This window comes from Vanellus vanellus (genome assembly GCF_965231255.1).
Source record: "Vanellus vanellus genome assembly, contig: HAP1_SCAFFOLD_53, whole genome shotgun sequence".
NCBI classification, from domain to species: Eukaryota; Metazoa; Chordata; class Aves; order Charadriiformes; family Charadriidae; genus Vanellus; species Vanellus vanellus.
Window position 1 is genome coordinate 108,706 of NW_028128477.1, and position 18,188 is coordinate 126,893.

Sequence of the window (18,188 nt, forward strand, 5' to 3'; positions counted from 1 at the left end):
TTCTACAACGTGGTCACCCGCTCAGTGGATGAGGGAAAAACTGTGGATGTTGTCTATCTGGACTTTAGTAAAGCCTTTGACACTGTTTCCCACAGCATTCTCCTGGAGAAACTGGCTGCTCATGGCTCGGATGGGCACACGCTTTGCTGGGTAAAAAAATGTCTGGAAGGCCGTGCCCAGAGAGTGGTGGTAAACGGAGTTAATTGCAGTTGGCGGGCGGTCAGGAGTGGTGTCCCCCAGGGCTCAGTGCTGGGGCCAGTCCTGTTTAACGTCTTTATCAATGATCGGGATGAGGGGATGGAGTGTACCCTCAGTCAGTTTGCGGATGACACCAAGCTGGGGGGGAGTGTTGATCTGCCTGAGGGTAGGGAGGCTCTGCAGAGGGATTCGGACAGACTGGACCCATGGGCCAAGGCAGACTGTAGGAGTTTCAATGAGGCCAAGTGCTGCGTCTCACACTTTGGCTACAACAACCCCCGCCAATGCTACAGGCTTGGGAAGGAGTGTCTGGAAAGCTGCTCACAGAGAGGGACCTCTGTTGGTTGACAGTAGCTGAACGTGAGCCAGCAGTGTGCCCAGGTGGCCAAGGCGGCCACCATCATCCTGGCCTGTATCAGGACTAGTGTAGTCCTGATTTTCCCCCTGTACTGGGCACTGGGGAGGGCGCATCTTGAGTGCTGTGTTCAGTTTTGGGGCCCTCACCACAAGAAGGACATTGAGGCACTGGAGCGTGTCCGGAGAAGGGCATCGAAACCGGTGAGGGGTCTGGAGCACATGTCTTATGAGGAGCGGCTGAGGGAACTGGGGTTGTTTAGCCTGGAGAAAAGGTGGTTGAGGGGAGACCTTATCGCTCTCTAAAACGATCTGAAAGGAGGTTGCAGAGAGGTGGGGGTCCACCTGTTCTGTCAGGTAACAGGTGTTAGAACAAGAGGAAATGGTTCAATTTGCACCAAGGAAAGTTTCAACTGGATATTAGGAATAATTTCTTTATTGAAAGGGTCATCAGGCATTGGAATGCGTTACTCAGGGCGGTGGTGGATTCCCCATCCCTGGAGGTGTTTAAGGGTTGTGTAGATATGGTGCTGAGGGACATGGTTTAGTGATGGGCTTGTCTGTGTTAGGGTAATCATAGAATCATAGAATCAGTGAGGTTGGAAGGGACCTTTAAGATCATCAAGTCCAAACGTTAACCTACCCTGATAAAAACACCACCACTTCTAAACCATGTCCCTAAGCACCTCATCTACCCTTTTCATAAACACCTCCAGGGATGGTGAATCCACCACCTCTCTGGGCAGCTTATTCCAATCTTTAATAACCCTTTCAGGGAAAAAATGCTTCCTAATATCCAATCTAAACCTGCTCTGACATAACTTGAACCCATTTCCTCTTGTCCTATCACTTGTCACCAGGGAGAAGAGGTCAGCTCCCATCTCTCTAAAACCTCCTTTCAGGTAGTTGTAGAGGGTGATAAGGTCTCCCCTCAGCCTCCTCTTCTCCAGGCTAAACAACCCCAGATCCCTCAGTCGTTCCTCATAAGGTTTGTCCTCCAGACCCTTCACCAGCTTTGTAGCCCTTCTCTGGACACGCTCCAACACCTCAATGTCCTTCTTGTAGTGAGGGGCCCAAAACTGAACACAGTACTCGAGGTGAGGCCTCACCAGTGCCGAGTACAGGGGGATGATGACTTCCCTAGTCCGGCTCACCACACTATTCCTGATGCAGGCCAGGATGGTGTTGGCCTTCTTGGCTGCCTGGGCACACTGCTGGCTCATGCTCAGCCGGTTGTCCACCAACACCCCCGGGTCCTTTTCTGCCAGGCAGCTTTCGAGCCACTCCGCCCCCAGTCTGTAGCGCTGCATGGGGCTGTTGTGACCCAAGTGCAGGACCCGACACTTGGCCTTGTTGAACCTCATACCATTGGCCTCTGCCCATCTGTCCAGCCTGTCCAGATCCCTCTGCAGAGCCAATCTACCCTCAAGCAGATCAACACGCCCATCTAGCTTAGTGTCGTCTGCGAACTTACTGAAGGTGCATTCGATCCCCTCATCCAGATCATTGATAAAGATATTAAAGAGAACAGGCCCCAGCACCGATCCATGGGGGACACCACTTGTCACTGGACAGCAACTGGATTTAATTCCATTTACCACCACTCTCTGGACACGGCCATCCAGCCAGTTTTTTACCCAGCGAAGAGTACACCTATCCAGGCCATGAGCAGCCAGTTTCTCAACGAGAATGCTATGGGAAACGGTGTCAAAAGCCTTGCAAAAATCCAGGTAGATAACATCCACAGCTTTTCCCTCCACCACTAAGTGGGTCACCTTGTCATAGAAGGAGATCAGGTTTGACAGGTTTTAATGATTGGACTATGTGATCTTACAGGTCTTCTCCAATATAGGAGTTTCTGTGATACTGTGATTCTGTGATGATGGCCCTGGGGCAACCTCGCCTGGGTGTCCAGTGGGCACAGGCACAGCCCAGACCCTGCTCTGCTGGTCCATCATGTCTCTCGCAGGAGCCCGGCTGTGCCAGGACACTGCTGTGTGTCCCCACCCTGCACACTCCCACACTTCAGCTCTTCCCTGGGGTTTTCCTCTCTGGGGCACTTCCCATCCCCACCAGCCCAGACACTCCCTGAACCTGGCTATCTCCTGCCCTCTCCCCAGCACAGACCAGCAAAGCAGCCCCATTGGGACTGGTCCAACAGCAGGATGTGCAGGCCAGTGAGACTGTCCACCCAGCCGGCATGCTGAGGAGATCTCCACCCCAGGCAGCTTGCAGCCCCAGCTGCCAAATGTCCTCCCAGGATGGCATGAGAGAATTGGCCCAGGGCACCCTCAGGAAGGTCCTTTGGTCCCAGGGACAGGCAGCCTGCCCCGAGCTGCCCCACCGCAGATAAGGGTTCCTCTTGCCATGGCTGCCCTGCACACACTCGGTGCCCTGCTCTTCTCCCGCCACAGCCCATCTGCCCTCAGAGCCTTCTCCCGAGAGAGCTCATCCGTGCTGGCCTGGCCAGCCGTTCCTGCACCCCCTCCCCAGGCGTCCCACAGCCCCTGAGCTGGTGGTGCGGCTCTGCAGAGCCGGGGGCTGTGGTGCCCAGGGCCATGCTGGTCAGGCTGGGAGGCAGACCCAGCTCAGATGGCTCCTGCCCCCTCCACCTCAGCACACAGATGAGGCCCCTGCAGCTATAGAGAACATCTTGGAGAATGGGTCTCAGACAAACAAGTCAGTGCAGGGCCCTTTATTTTGTTTAAACACACAGAGAGAGCAGCTCCTTATTTACAGAAAGTCTCTGCCTCACACAAGACAGGCAGATGCTGACATCGAAAAAGGATAAAGGATGGCTCTGTTCTTTTGTTGACAGCATTCATACAACCATGAAATCCAAACACCAAAGACACAAAAGGAAAAACTCTACCAAAGAGAGTCTGGGCCTGTAATGAGTTACATTATGAGTGATATGCAGAACAAGATGGGCAGTTCATTGCTGCTTCTGAGAAGAAACCAGTCATCCATTTCCTTAGGGCATCCTTGAGCTCCTGGTTCCTCATGCTGTAGATGAGAGGGTTCACTACTGGAGGCACCACTGAGTACAGAATTGACACCAACAGGTTCAGGGATGGGGAGGAGACAGATGGGGGCTTCAGATAGGCAAATATGGCAGTGCTGACAAAGAGGGAGACCACAGCCAGGTGAGGGAGGCACGTGGAAAAGGCTTTGTGCCGTCCCTGCTCAGAGGGCATCCTCAGCACAGCCCTCAAGATCTTCACATACGAAAAAAGAATGAAAGCAAAACAAATGAATCCTAGTAAGATGCTAACTACCAGAAGCCCAGCTTCCCTGAGGTAGTCTGAATGAGAGCAGGAGAGCTTGAGGATGTGGGGGATTTCACAGAAGAACTGTGCCAGGGCATTGCCCTGGCAGAGGGGCAGTGAAAATGTATTGGCCGTGTGCAGGAGAGAATAGAGAAACCCACTGCCCCAGGCAGCTGCTGCCATGCGGACACAAGCTCTGCTGCCCAGGAGGGTCCCCTAGTGCAGGGGATGGCAGATGGCAACGTAGCGGTCATAGGCCATGATGGTGAGAAGATAAAACTCTGCTGAAATGAAAAAGACAAAGAAAAAGAGCTGGACAGCACATCCTGCATAGGAGATGACCCTGGTGCCCCAGAGGGAATTGGCCATGGCTTTGGGAACAGTGGTAGAGATGGAGCCCAGGTCCAGAACAGAGAGGTTGAGGAGGAAGAAGTACATGGGGGTGTGGAGGCGGTGGTCGCAGGGGATGGTGGTGATGATGAGGCCGTTTCCCAGGAGGGCAGCCAGGTAGATGCCCAGGAAGAGCCCGAAGGTCAAGAGCTGCAGCTCCCGTGTTTCTGCCAATGCCAGGAGGAGGAAGTGGGTGATGGAGCTGCTGTTGGATATTTGCTGTGTCTGGGCAGGGGGACCTGTCCAAGGAGGAAAAGGCAGTGACAAACTGGGAGAGACCTCTCTGAGGAAATCCCAATGCCATTCCTCACAGAAATCCCCCTCCCACAGCTGAATGAGGAATGACCCAGCTCATTCCCAACCCCACAAACTCAAAGACACCCTCCCTTATCAGGCAAAATACTGCTTCGACACCTACTTTCCATGAGGACACGTCTGGGGCAGGACTCCCAGAGTCAGAGTCAGAAGAGAAGCTGACCCGCACCCCCTCCCCAATTCCTGAGATGCAGAGTTCAATAGAGGGGTGGGGAAACGAGGAGAAATGCGCCTGTGCTCTGAAAAAAGGAAGCGAGGAGAGGGAGTCAGACAGGCGTGCAGTGAAGCCTTCTCCTCAGTGACAGTGTCTCCAGACAGAGACACTGAAGGACACTTGCTTTTATGTTGTGCATCACTTGTAGGACACACTCACTTCTCCTGGACTGGAGGTGCAGCTGCCGAGAAGGCATCTCGAGCTCTGGACCCTGTGGCTGTGGGGCGGGCGGGAGAGGAGAGCAGAGGCTTCCTGCGGAGAAGTTGTCTGAAGGTCAGGGGATGGCGGGAGGTGCCGGGATCCCCCCTGCCTGGGCATGTCTGGCAGGAGCTCCCTCTGTCCCTGCCTGTGTCTGGGCTGCCAGGAGCTGCCCCTGCCTGGAGCTGCTTCTCTGCCCCCGGGTCTCCTCCCTGCCAGTGCCCCAGAGCCCATCCCACCCGCTGTGTGCTCAGCTCTGCCCTGCAGACCCCTCCTGGCAGCACAGCGCTGTCCGGGGGCATCTCTGGGTGTGCGGGGGCTCAGGAGGGCTTCAGGGAAGTGCTATCGAGAACGGGGGTTTCTGTGCCTTCTCCATAAAGGAGAAATCCATTCCCACCACCCACTGCCCACCCAGCAGCCAAGAGGAGAAATCCCACATCACAGACTTGTTCCCTTTCAGGGGAAAGGTGCCTCGATGTCCTTTTTCAAAAGGACTCTGTGCAAAAGTCCTGGGGGTGATGGGGATCCGGGAGCAGCCCTGACCCACACAGGTCCATCTCAGCAACAGAAGGCATCTGCCTTGCTGGCAATCACTCTTTCCACCCACAGTTTCTCCCCACAGAAGCTCCGTGGGAACACCCTGGGCAGTCGGAGAGCTGACCCTGGCAGAGTCCCTGCCCCGGCACAGAGCCCCAGGGTGCAGGGACCCTACTGGCAAGGACAGCCCTGGCCACACCTGCCTGCACACCCCTACGCACACCTCCACAACCATCCCCAGCAGAAGGCAGCCCTCGGGCCCAGTCCCTCTCACCGGGCCGCAGGGAAGCCCTGCTCTGGAGCACATCCTCCTCCTCTACAGCACTGAAACTGAGAGAGTCCTCCTGACAGAGCCCAGCAGCTCTCAGATGGACCAGCTTGAGGAGATCCCTCCAGGAACTGGAGCTGCATTGCCCGGCACCCTGAGACTTACCACACAGAGGCTGGTGAAGATTTCTGCCCCATTGAGCTCTCAGCACCCCCCACTCCCAACTGCCTTTAAGCTCACTCTGCCTCGCAGGTCTCCTCTCGCTGCCTGCAGGCAGTGCCCCCAGCCCTGCTCCTGGGCAGAGCTGTCTCTCTGCAGCGCTGCCCGCTTGCCAGGAGCTCCCTCCGGCCCAGAACCCTGGCCCAGCTCAGCAGCAGAGGACCAGCCCACGCTGGCACTGCCTCTGTCCCCTCTGGGCTCCTTGGAGGTGTCCCTGGGGCTCCAGGGGAACCGCCTGTGAAAAAGGCTGATGCAATCTCTCATGTTCCCTCCCTCAGCTGCGCAGAGACACTTACTTCCACCAGTGGTATTTCTCCCAGCAGAAGAAGAGCTGGCCATGAGTAACCGCTCTTCTTGTCCCATCAGTAGCACACACAGGGTGTTGGACTGTTAGTACCAGGATTCCTTATGGCAAGTCACCGCTTGCCTGGTGCCACAGCTGGGGGGCTTCAGCCCAAACGTGCAGCAATGATCTCAGCCAGGGGCACAGACAGGACGTGCTGGAGCCGTTCCTGTGGCAGACAGAGCTGTGACACAGTGGCAGAGCTCAGTCCAGCTGGTCTTCAAGGACAGCCTCCTCCAAGCTCTGCTATAGTCCACATCGCAATTCAATCTAACCCTGAAAGGCAATTCAAGGGCACCAGAATGAGTGTTTACTCCTTCAGGAAGAGTTCAAGGAGAAACAAAGCCACTGTGTGGCCACTGCTGAGTTTCATAGAACAGGTGGAGCTATATCGGAGATTCTCTACATCCTCTTTGCCTCAGTCTGCCCCAGCAAGGTCTCCCAGAGCTCTGAGACTCGGGGCAGAAATCCGGAGGAACACCACCAGCAGTGGATTGTTCCCAAGTCACCTTAACTAAGACAATCCTTACCAGTCTATGGGACAGGAGGGGTGGCAGCTGAGGGAGATGACAGGGTAAGCCAATGTCCCAACGTGTCCAATGATACTCCGTAATCATTGAAAGGCCATGGAGGTTGAGGGAGGGAACATAGAGGTACATAGACAGGCCAGAGGGATGGGCCAAAAGGAATATCATGATGTCCGATAAAGAGAATTCTGAAGTCCTGCCCTTGAGGTGCACTAACCCCATACAATGACAGAGGGCAGGGGCAGTGTGGCTGGGTGGAAGCTTTGCGGGAAAGGCTCTGCTGGTCCTTCAGTTTCATTAGGCAAAACAGGAGCCAGGGGCAAAGAAGGCCAACAGCATCTTTTGCTTCTCTTTCCATTCCCTGAAATCTCGAGTGCTTCTCTTTTATTCTACTAATACCCTCCCAAAAGAACAGCCCACCTGTGCTGGTTTGAGGTGAAAGAGAACCCATTTTCTGTTCAGTAATTTGACTTTGCAGCCAAGCCTCCCCGAACTAACTGACTTCTCTGAAATTTAATGCATATTGTCCATAAGCTGTTGGCTCTCAGAGTGACAAAACCTGATTATCTATAATTGATGCCAAGGCATGGTATGCAGAGAGGCTCTTGCTTAGACTTTTTGCTATAACAACCAAGGGCAGCTCACTTTGTTATATGCCCCGTTGGAGGGTCGGAAGCGGTAAAGTGTAGAGGGGTTGCACCTTTGGATAGGATCAGAGAGGACAGGTGACCCAAAACCGACTAACTTATCTAAACTGACAAGTCCTTTCTCTCCCTCCTCTCCTTGGAAAGAGAGGTGAGGGAGACCATCTGTCGTTTGTCGCAGTGGCCAGGCCGGCCCAAACCACGACAAGGGTGAAGGAACTGCACTGTTGGACTGAAGGCAGTCCTTGCTCCTGCACACAGAATTCCAGCCACAAGTAGCTCTGTGCTCATTTAATATTTGGTTGGCTGCCTCGAGGAATTGTCCCCGACACACCCTTGGCTGGGCTCAAACAGCATTTTGTCTGGGAAGCTCTCCTAACAAACAGCCTCATCCCAACTTCACTGCGTGGTCTGTAAACGGAGAGGCAAGCCCTGCAGTCAAAGTGGAAGGTTTGTGGGTGATGGTGGTGACTGAAATGACCCACAATGCATCTTTGGTGTGGCTTTCTGGATGCTCAGAACCAATGGACCTCTGAAGGAAAGTCAGTCTGGAATTGGAGCTTACAGAAAACACATTTAAAACTCTTTTCTACTGAGTCGCTTGGAGCAGCAAAATTCCTGTTAGTGTTTGCCTGTGTAGAGGCTGTATGGGAAGTGCACAGCATAAAACAGACCATGCAGCTTGAGCTAAAATATATGTTAAGGAGGAAAAGGATGTTAGAAACTCAATAAGCAGGTGATTGAACTAGAGAAATGCCCTACGAGATCCCACTGTCTTAAAGTAGCAGATCCCACTTCTCCAGCCTGTGAAGTTTACGTTAGTCATTGCAAAGTGAAAAAGGAAGCCGGTGCCATTGGAACCCTGTGGTGTGCCATGTATGATTCACAGGATCTCCTGAGAGAAATGGATGACGAGGTAAAGAATGTGAAAAAAAGACACCCATAAATTGAAGGAGGAGGAATTTCCCAAAATAAAGACAATCATCTTAATCAAAGTTTGATAGGAAGATCTCAGGGTAAACAGACATAGACCCTGGTTACAAATCAAACATCTGGACTTAGAAGTTGGACAAGCACAAGATTTAGAAACAGAACTAAAGGTTTTAGAAACTGAGCTACAGAAAGCTGGAACAGCAGCTCAGCTTTCGGCAGAGTAACATATAGTCATGAACAGAAGTCACAATCAATGCAGCGCACTCCCATCAGTCTGGGAATTCAAGAGTATGTCTTGGACAAGATCCATAGGGTCTACTGGGAAGGCCCAGGTTCTTGTGGGCTGGCACCAGGGATCCTGGAATGCTTGCCAGCAGATTCTCACACATCGGAAGTAGCCATTGGGAATAGGAGAAACTTGGCCCTCTTATTAGCGGACACATGAGCATGCACAAACACTCTTCATGTATGGCAAACTCAGGCTGAATAACTCCAGAGTAAGACACTTGGAGTGGCTGTGAGAGAGCCCATCGTCTTGACCCAAGGTGGGAAAATGTCATCTTCCAACCTGGGCAATGAAAGGGATTAATGTGAAAAGACCCATCAGGTCAACCTGCATCGTAAGAGAAAGCAAATTTTCCTTTTTGAAAACGGACAGAAGCCCCCCTCCTTTTGAAACCAACATGATGGCCACCACTGCCAATCTGCTGTTTTAACTGCTCCACACCATAGAGTCTGATCTCAGCACTGACTTTATCACAAGAATTATGCATGAGCACTGCAAAGCTTAAACGTAAGATGTGCCACCCTGTCTCTGGCAACCCGTGGGGCAGAGGAGAGGGAAAAGCCAGTAACGGGGTTTGGATGTTGAAGGTGGGGTCCAGTAGAGATGAGGAGTCAAGGGAGTGGATGGGGAGAGATAGACAAAGGTGAGACAAGTTCTGATTTGATTGTGAGGCCACTACTGTTATAGGAGCATGACTGGCCCGCAGATGGCCCCAGCAGTTTGGGGACAAGAGGTTTATCACAAAACCGCTCTTCCCAGCAGAGCCAAGATAGGGGCAGAGGAAAAGGGGAGTGGCAGGCCAAGGGGAGATGGCTGGCATGGTGATGATTCTGAGGGCACTTCCACAGCAGCAGCCTGGTTGGCCCTCAGGAGACATGCTGGCCAGCAGGCATGCTGAGATCATCCAGCACATCAGAGACCCCACCCAAGAGGAATTCTGTCCTTGGGGAGGGGAGGGGGTGAGGCAGGTGGAAGAGGCCCACCTGGGTTCTGATCCTGGGGGCACCTCTGTTACAGCAACCTGACCAACCATGGCAGACAGAAGGGCAGGTGGGGCTCATGGCCACCCGGCTCAGGGCGAGCCCTGACACTGGCGGAAAATCTTCTCCTTATCTCCAGGTTGAACATCCCCTCTTTCACCCAACACTTGTCTTTCATCCTCCTATTATGCAGCATGGTGGAGAGCCTATCTCTGTATTTTTATGACCTCCTCCTAGGTTCTGACAGGCTGCAAGGAGGTCCCCCTAAGCCTTCTTTCTGCTCTTGACCTTCCTTGCAACCACTGGCTCAAGGGGAGCTTTGCCTTCCTAAAAACAATGACGTCAACAGAGATAAGTTTCTTCCTTGTCATGTCCTTGCTGTCACCTCCGGGCAGCTGCTTCATGGCCCCTGTCAGAGCCAGCCTCGTCCCTCTACACTCACCCAGCCTCCCTGCCCAACACCCCCCCCCCCCCCCCCCCCCGCCCCCAAATGCATTATCATCATGGGAAGACTTGTGGTACACAAAGAGGTTTCTAGGGCAATCAAAACCATGCTCAGTGGAGAGAGGGAAACAAGGGTGGGGTCTTTGTGTGCTGTATTATGTTAGTGTAAGATATCTACCCATATAGACACACAGCAAAAACGGATCCTTCCAAGAGCTGGTCTGACACCTTCCATCTATCCAGAACCTGTCCCCAGGATCCCCTCGTCCCCCTGATCCCCCCCAGGCACAGACAAGCACACGCTCACACAAATGGCTCTCTCCACCACAGAGTCAAAGAATCATTGAGGCCGAGAGCCAGCCAGCGTCCACCTTCTCTGGGCTGCCCCCTTCATGCTTCATTTTACTCAGGACCTCCTTTCTCACCCATGCCAGGCCAGCTTTGACAGACTTCCTGTATGATGGGGTGGACTGTTCTGGAGCTGCAAGAGTCCATCCTTGACTAGCAAAGAGCTTTCTGACACCCTCTTCTCCACAGGGCCCTATCCCATGGGATTCTTCTGATCAGGTCCCTCAGAAGGCCAAGGCCTGCTCTCCTGAAGTCCTGCTCTTGGCCTTGTTCCCTTTTTTCAGGAGCCTCAACTCTACCTTCTCACCCCGACTGTGACATCCCTGACAGTGGGAGATGGGAAATTTTTTTTCTCCACTCTGGAGCAGCCACGGATATCCCAGTTCTTGTTAGCATTTGTCTGAGCCTCTTCTTAGCCCTTGGCATGCAGAGATGTCCCTGGGCAGTGCCCTGCTGCCAGGAGGGATCTGCAGGGCAGAGCTGAGCACACAGCGGGAGGGATGGGGTCAGTGAGCCCTGGCAGGGAGGAGATGTTGGGACAGAGAAACAGCTCCCGGCAGGGACAGCTCCAGGCAGCCCAGACGTGGGCAGGGAGTCGGAGGGACCTGCTCCCACAAACACCTTGGGAGAGGGGACTTGGGCACCCTCCCTGCCATCCCCTGCAGTGCAGACACCCACTCTGAGGGAACGCCCTGGTCTCCTCTTCCACCCAGCAGAGCCCAACCCTCTGTCCCTCTCTTGCCTCCTCACAGCAACACTCCTGGCATTTCTCCACATTTCCTCTTTCTGCTGGTTTAGGGCAGCTTATCGTTTCTAGATGGGGACTTAAAAACATTGCCTTTTTATTTTGGGTGGCAGTATTTTGCTATGTTATCAGGTCTTTTTTAATGTTTCCGTTTTCTGTCCCTTACCTAATGGCACCTTGCGAATTGCCGCGGTCAGACTCACCTTGGGACGGCGGGAGGCCTCTGTTGGACATTGTGCATAATTACACCTTGGGTTATATTATGGGCCATTTAGCAAGAGGGGGGATGTCTCTTGAGTCTTTGTATGTGCCGGTGGCATCAATAGCAACAGTTTTTGAAAGTCTGGAGTACCCTTGGAATGTTTTGGTTATTGTGCTTGGGTTATTAAATTTTGCGGGCTCTTTCTTCTTCATTGGTGGATCTGGAGTATAGGGAAGTGTCCAGCGGCAACTCCCCGGCCCCCACAGCCGACATCATACCCGCACAGCCCCCTCCTGTCCCTGTGACAGACATTGCGCCTGCACAGACCCTGCCGTCCCCTGCGACACTCAGACCCTGCCAGCCCCCATGGCAGGCATCCATCCGATCCAGACTCCGCTGGCTTAGATCCCGCCGGCTCCTATGTCAGGCACTGCACGGTATTTCTCCTGCACAGCACCCGCCAGCCCCCATGACGGACATTGCACCTCTCCAGTCCCCGCTGGCTACCATGACAGGACCCGCAGCTGCAACGAGTATTACACCTACTCCGACCTTGGTGATGGATGATGCAGCTGAACTACAGACCCAGTCAGTGCCGGTATCAGTCAACCCTGTGCATAAGACGAGACGTGCAATAGGACCAGATAGCAACAGTCAGTCAGGGACATCACACAATGAGGAAACAGAGGAAACCACTCCATCGTTATCCCTAAGTGAGCTGCGAGACATATGTAAGCATTACGGCTGTCAGGAAGGCGAGCAAGTGATTCCTCCGCTACTCGATTGCTGGGACACTGGAGCCGATAGTTTGGACTTAGATGGTAGAGAAGCCAAGCGGTTGGGACCATTGACTAGAGAATTGGGTATTGACAGGGTTTTTGGAAGACCACCACAATCCCTTAGCCTCTGGAGATGACTCCTGTAAAGCGTGAGGAACAAGTATCCCTATAGGGACGCTATCCCATACCACCCATCCAAGTGGACAACTATTGAGAGAGATGTTCAGAATCTGAGGGAAATAGCTGTGCGGCAGATGATTTTTACTGATTTGGACAACCTGAAGACACCATTAGATCCAGATGCACTCAAAATTACCGGACCCACTTGGCGCATGTGGGTACGGAGAGCACCAGCGGCACATGCTCATGGATTGGTATTATTTTGCTGGAAAGAGGATGAGGCACCGACAGTGGGTCATGTGGATACTGACATGCAGCATTATGCACATAATCTTTTTCTGCCGCGCAGGACAGTGTTTCAACATTGGACAGGTCACGTGACCAGGCCGCTGTCTCAGCTGAGGAAAAACCATAAATCTGCGGTAGCATGTGGCAGTGTATTGGACAACTGGTTAGATGATGTCCCTCGGCAGGTCAACACCTCAGCCATGGAAAAATCGTCTGAAAAAGCTAGGTGGGAACTTGATGAGATGTTGCAGAAACTGCGGAGTGTTTCTCTGCAGGCTGATGTCTCAGCTGTGCGAAACGCACCTGATAACTTGATAACCTGATAATCATTTCATAGAGTGCTCAACAAAATATCCCAGCTGGTAAATAGTGTGGACTCCCAACCTGTACCGACCAGCGTTTCGGCAATTGAAGAAAAATGCTTTCCTAATAAACCTGTTTGAGAGAAACAATACACACCTGTCCTGGTGTGAGGTAAAACAGAACCAATTTTGTTCAGTAACTTCGCTTCTTAGCCGGGCCTCTTCTAACTACTGAAATTAACAGTATATTGTGCAGACAGTGTTCACTCTCTCAGAGTGATCAGACCTATGGTCACAGCGGATGCCCAGGCACGGTGTGCAGAGAGGCTCTTGCTTATACTTATTGCTATAACACCCACGGCCAACCGACTTTGTGGTTTCCCCCTTGGACGGTTGGAAGTGGAAAAGCATAGTGGGGTCCCACCTGCGGGGAGGAGTGGACAGGACAGGTGACCAATGGGGTATTCCATCCCCTCTGCCTCATGCTCAGTATAAAAGCTGAGGGATCAAAGGGTCAGCTCTCTTTCTTCAATGGCCAACGTCTGAGGAGGACTCTGTATGTTCGTCTGCCTTTGATCCTGATCTTGAATCCTTATCTGGAATCCAGTTCCCATCCATCACTGAGTCCAGTCTGGGACTGCCCCAGCGCCAGCCAGTGACGTGATCATCATCCTGGGAGCTTGATATGGTTTTGTATATATTTCATTATGGACTTTTTATTTTATTTTTAATATTTCATTAACATAGATTAGGTCCTTCTAAACTCGTAAGTCCCTTTCTCTCTCTCCTGCCTCTCCTCGGTAGGGGAGAGCATCTGCCGTTCTGCCTGAGTGGCCAGTCCAGCCCAAACCTCAATACCTACACATTCACCCTCCATTTGGAGAGGTCCAGTTTCAATATCATTTGGAAATTGCTGATATCACTTAATGCGTAAGCAGATAAACAAAGACAAGTGGAAGAAAAAGGAATCTTTTTTTCTTTTCTTTTCTTTCATTTTTAAAATCATTTCACTTCTGAAATCTCTCGAATAAGAATTGTAAAGTGAAGAAAGTTATGCTCAGAGCCTTGGCTTGTTAGGGCATTTTGCATGTTAATGAACTGGCCTCTTGAGAAGTAAAAGGCAGCAACAAAGCTTCAAGTTTCTGAGCATGTCAGTGGGCTGCACTGAGGGCCACCCCTGAAAAGACCTTGGAGGGAATGACCAGAAAAGGGACTGTCCCTGGAGGCTGGTGAAGCAGGAAGTCAGAGGCACTGCTTACAGGTTGAAAATCAAACATGGAAGTGGTTGTGAAAGCCCTTGAACTGTCTCATCAAGCGGGATGTCCAAGCACTGACCCCCATACCCTGGGAATGGGGATCCTTTCCCACACAGGAAGCTCAGGGCTCTTCCTGGGAGCAGTGAGATGAAGGGGTGTGTGATGCCAAGGGCAAGACACCTCTCAAGCCCTCTGGAGGGTGGGGTGGAGGCAACAAGGCCCCGTTGATGTAAGTAACTGGAGTGCTCTCAGGGGCCTCAGTGGAAAAGACCACAACCATAGTCAAAAGGACAAGGATTTCAGTTCTGTTGGGGGGTCCCAGCCCCAACAAAGGGGTCATACCCCCCACAGGCTGTTCGACACTTCCCTATGCTGGTGGCTGTTTCTCTGCAGATGTCAACCACCACCCCTGCTTCCCCACCCCACTCTGACCCCATGCTGTCCCAAGCTCTACTGATGACTCTGTCTTCACTATTTCTTCAAACACAAGGCTGTCATTTTCTGAGGTTTTCCTAAGGGCTGTGAGTTCCCCATAACCTGTGCAGCTTCTTCCAAAGCCCTCCTAATGCTCCTCAGATGCCAAAGATGTCTCAGCCCAAAGACTCATTTGAATCCTCTATTTAGCTTCATGTCACCACACGGAACTGCACATCCTCCTTCTGCTGCTGCCTCAAAGACAAAACTAGATCTATTTCACTTCAGTATGACACCCTCCTGATATCCCAAATCTGGGTTTGTTACACGGTGTGCAAGCCAATAACACACAGAGCAGAGGTATTTCCAAGTTTATTCCATTAATGCGCGGAAATGGGGTGCTCAGCCCAAAACGGGAGCACAACTTAGCTTCAAAAGACTCCACTTCTATGCATTGATGTTTACATATTCAAACAATTCATATATATATTCACAGTTACTCATTGTTATTCTCTTCAAGGATTGGTTGAGATTTCTTTGCTTCCCATGTAAATTACTGCACAGACTCTGTCTTCTTCTTCCATTGTTCTCTTTTGAGTAGGTGGTATCATTTAGGTAGGTGGTCAGTGAGTCAGTGGTCGCGATCTCCCCCTGGCAGAATTACCTTTTACCACTTCTCTGATCTTGGCAGTTCCAAGAGGTTTTCTGGTTCGCTGACCCGCCCTACAGTTCATCACTCTCTTGACAGGAATCCCCTGCTTCTCAACAATGCTACATTGTCTGGTGGTAGTTCCTTAATTGAATCATAGATAAATCATGTCTAGTTACTCTTTCTCTATTTTCATATTAGGTAAATTATTAAATAGAGTTGGGGCAGTACAGAGGACTTGAGCAGCAGCAAGTTTCCTTGGTTGCTTCAATTACAATGACATTTTATATTTCATTTTCCTAGTTTATGTCAATTTTCCTGCAACAGAGAGAGCTGCCCTGTTATTACGGAGATGCTCCTCAGGAAGGCAGTTCTGATGCTGTGATGACATATTTACCGAAGGCCTCACTATTATCCAGCACAGTAGGGACAGCCTGTGAGGAGACATGGGCAGCTTACTGCTACTGAAGGTGAACCCATCGAATCCCTTTCTTCAATGCTTCTTTGAGCTCCTGGTTCCTCATGCTGTAGATGAGGGGGTTCACTGCTGGGGGCACCACCGAGTACAGCACTGCCACCACCAGGTCCAGAGATGGGGAGGAGATGTTGGGGGGCTTCAGGTGGGCAAACACTCCAGTACTGATAAAGAGGGAGACCACGGCCAGGTGAGGGAGGCATGTGGAAAAGGCTTTGTGCCGTCCCTGCTCCGAGGGGATCCTCAGCACAGCCCTCAATATGTGCACGTAGGACACCACAATGAAAACAAAACATGCAAAGAAGAGACAGGCACTAACCACAATCAGCCCAACTTCCCTGAGGTAGGATTGTGAGCAGGAGAGCCTGAGGATGTGGGGGATTTCACAGAAGAACTGGTGCAGGGCATTGCCCTGGCAGAGGGGCAGTGAAAATGTATTGGCTGTGTGCAGCACAGCGTTGAGAATCCCACTGCCCCAGGCAGCTGCTGCCATGTGGACACAAGCTGTGCTGCCCAGGAGGGTCCCGTAGTGCAGGGGTTGGCAGATGGCAATGTAGCGGTCATAGGCCATGATGGTGAGAAGAGAAAAATCTGCACCAAACAAGAAGAAAAAAAAAAAGACCTGTGCAGCACATCCTGCATAGGAAATGTCCCTGGTGTCCCAGAGGGAATTGGCCATAGCTTTGGGGACGGTGGTGGAGATGCAGCCCAGATCAAGAACAGAGAGGTTGAGGAGGAAGAAGTACATGGGGGTGTGGAGGCGGTGGTCACAGGCGATGGCGGTGATGATGAGGCCGTTTCCCAGGAGGGCAGCCAGGTAGATGCCCAGGAAGAGCCCGAAGGTCAAGAGCTGCAGCTCCTGTGTGTCTGCGAATGCCAGGAGGAGGAAGTGGGTGATGGAGCTGCTGTTGGACATTTCTTGCCTCTGGGTATCTGTTATTGTTACTTGTGGTTATCTGTAAAGGAGGAAAAGACAGTACTGAGTCAGAGCAGACTTCTCCTGGCAAAATGGATTGCATATGTCTTTGCAGCCCCACATTCAGACCCTCTTTTCAGGAGCACCTCTCTGCAGCTCCCTCACTTGAGCTCCGGCTTTTGCTGGCTGAGGCTGCCACTGGGAGCAGGGACTCTGCAATGGGCTCCCGAGGAGTCCTCCTTGCTGTGCAGCAAGAGGGAACTAGGACAGCAGGGCTGTCTCCAATTAAATGTAATTGTGTTATATCAAAGAGCTTTTCAGTGTTGTTGTCGGCAATTTGCCCAACTGCACAGCAGAGGAGAGGGGATTTTGTTTTCTCTGTTTTGTTCTGGTTGTACCTGCCGCATTTCGGAGCGGTTTGGGATGGCCGAAATCCCTGACATTTCTAATGCACTCCAGGTGAAGTCTTGTGGGTCCTGAGAGGCAAAGGGAGAGTCCCTTAGTGCAGAGAGAGGAGAGCAGCTCTGCCCATGAGTCCTCTTCTCCGCTGCCCTGTGCTGGCAGCTTGCAGCTGGAGGAGGATCCCCCGCCCACCTCTGCCTGCCAACACATCCAGGGACGGGGCGCTGCCCAGGGGCACCTCTGAGTGTGGGGGGGCTAAAGACCAGTTCACAGTAAACCTGATGTGGCTGCAAAGGGGAAGATGCTGCTGAGTTGGTGTGCTGCCCGAGAGGTTCTCTGAAAAATATCATGAGGTAGAGCTCACCCGTGCTGTGCTCTCTTGAGAGCACAAGCACCATGCCCTGACCTGCTCATCCCTACCCTACCATGCTGGGGTCACTCCTTCCACCCACAGCTTCTCCCCACAGCGCCGTGGGAGCTCCCTGGGCAGGTGGAGAGCTGACCCTGGCAGGTGGCAGAGTCCCTGCCCCAGCACACAGCCCCCGGAGTGCAGGGACCCTGCTGGCAAGGACAGCCCTGACCACCCCTGCCTGCACACCCACCTTCACAGCCTTTCGACCGTTCCTGGGAGAGGGCAGCCGTCATGCCCTGTGCCTCTGATGGTGAAGCAGGGAAGCCCCAATCTAGAGAATGTCCTCTTCTTCCACAGCAGAGAAGTGTGAGCATCCTCCTGAAAGATCCCACGGGCTGTGGGAGGTGCCAGCTGTTGGAGATCTCTCCAGCTACTGCAGCTGCTCTGCTTTGGGAAGAGTTCTCCCCCCATTCGCCCTCAGCATCCTCCCTCTCCAGACTGCCTTCAACCTCTCTCTGCCTCCCTGCTCTGCCCTCGCTGCCTGCAGGCAGTGCCCTCAGCCCTGCTGCGCTGTGCAGAGGAGCTGCTCCTGGGCAGAGCTGTCTCTCTGCAGCGCTGCCCGCTTGCCAGGAGCTCCCTCCGTCCCAGCAGCCCGGCCCAGCTCAGCAGCAGAGGACCCGCTGGGCCTTTCTCTGCCTCCTCCCCGCACTGCCCCAATCCCTCGAGGTGTCCCTGCGCCTCCAGGGCTGACAGCTCCTCCAAGGCAGCGGGGTCTCTCCTGGGGAGCAGAGTTTGAAGCACAATGAAGTCATCACCGACTG

General features: G+C 52.7%; 2 protein-coding genes and 1 pseudogene across 3 annotated transcripts in view; 1 reads left to right on the forward strand and 2 right to left on the reverse strand.

Annotated features, from left to right (window-relative positions):
• The window catches only part of LOC309684316 (olfactory receptor 14C36-like), a gene marked incomplete at both ends in the record, with an annotated part of 204,552 nt that overhangs the window by 74,535 nt on the left and 111,829 nt on the right, over nt 1-18,188 (forward strand). The window lies entirely within an intron of this gene.
• LOC309684322 (olfactory receptor 14J1-like) lies at nt 3,456-11,446 on the reverse strand (annotated as a pseudogene). The gene is made up of 2 exons: nt 11,416-11,446; nt 3,456-4,450 (listed from the first exon to the last, which is right to left on the reverse strand). The product of its transcript is annotated as an olfactory receptor 14J1-like (transcript).
• Nucleotides 15,684-16,613, reverse strand: LOC309684323 (olfactory receptor 14A16-like; the record flags this gene model as incomplete). Its single annotated transcript, XM_082500256.1, has 1 exon — nt 15,684-16,613. The coding sequence occupies one exon, from the start codon at nt 16,611-16,613 to the stop codon at nt 15,684-15,686; it is 930 nt and encodes a 309-aa protein (XP_082356382.1).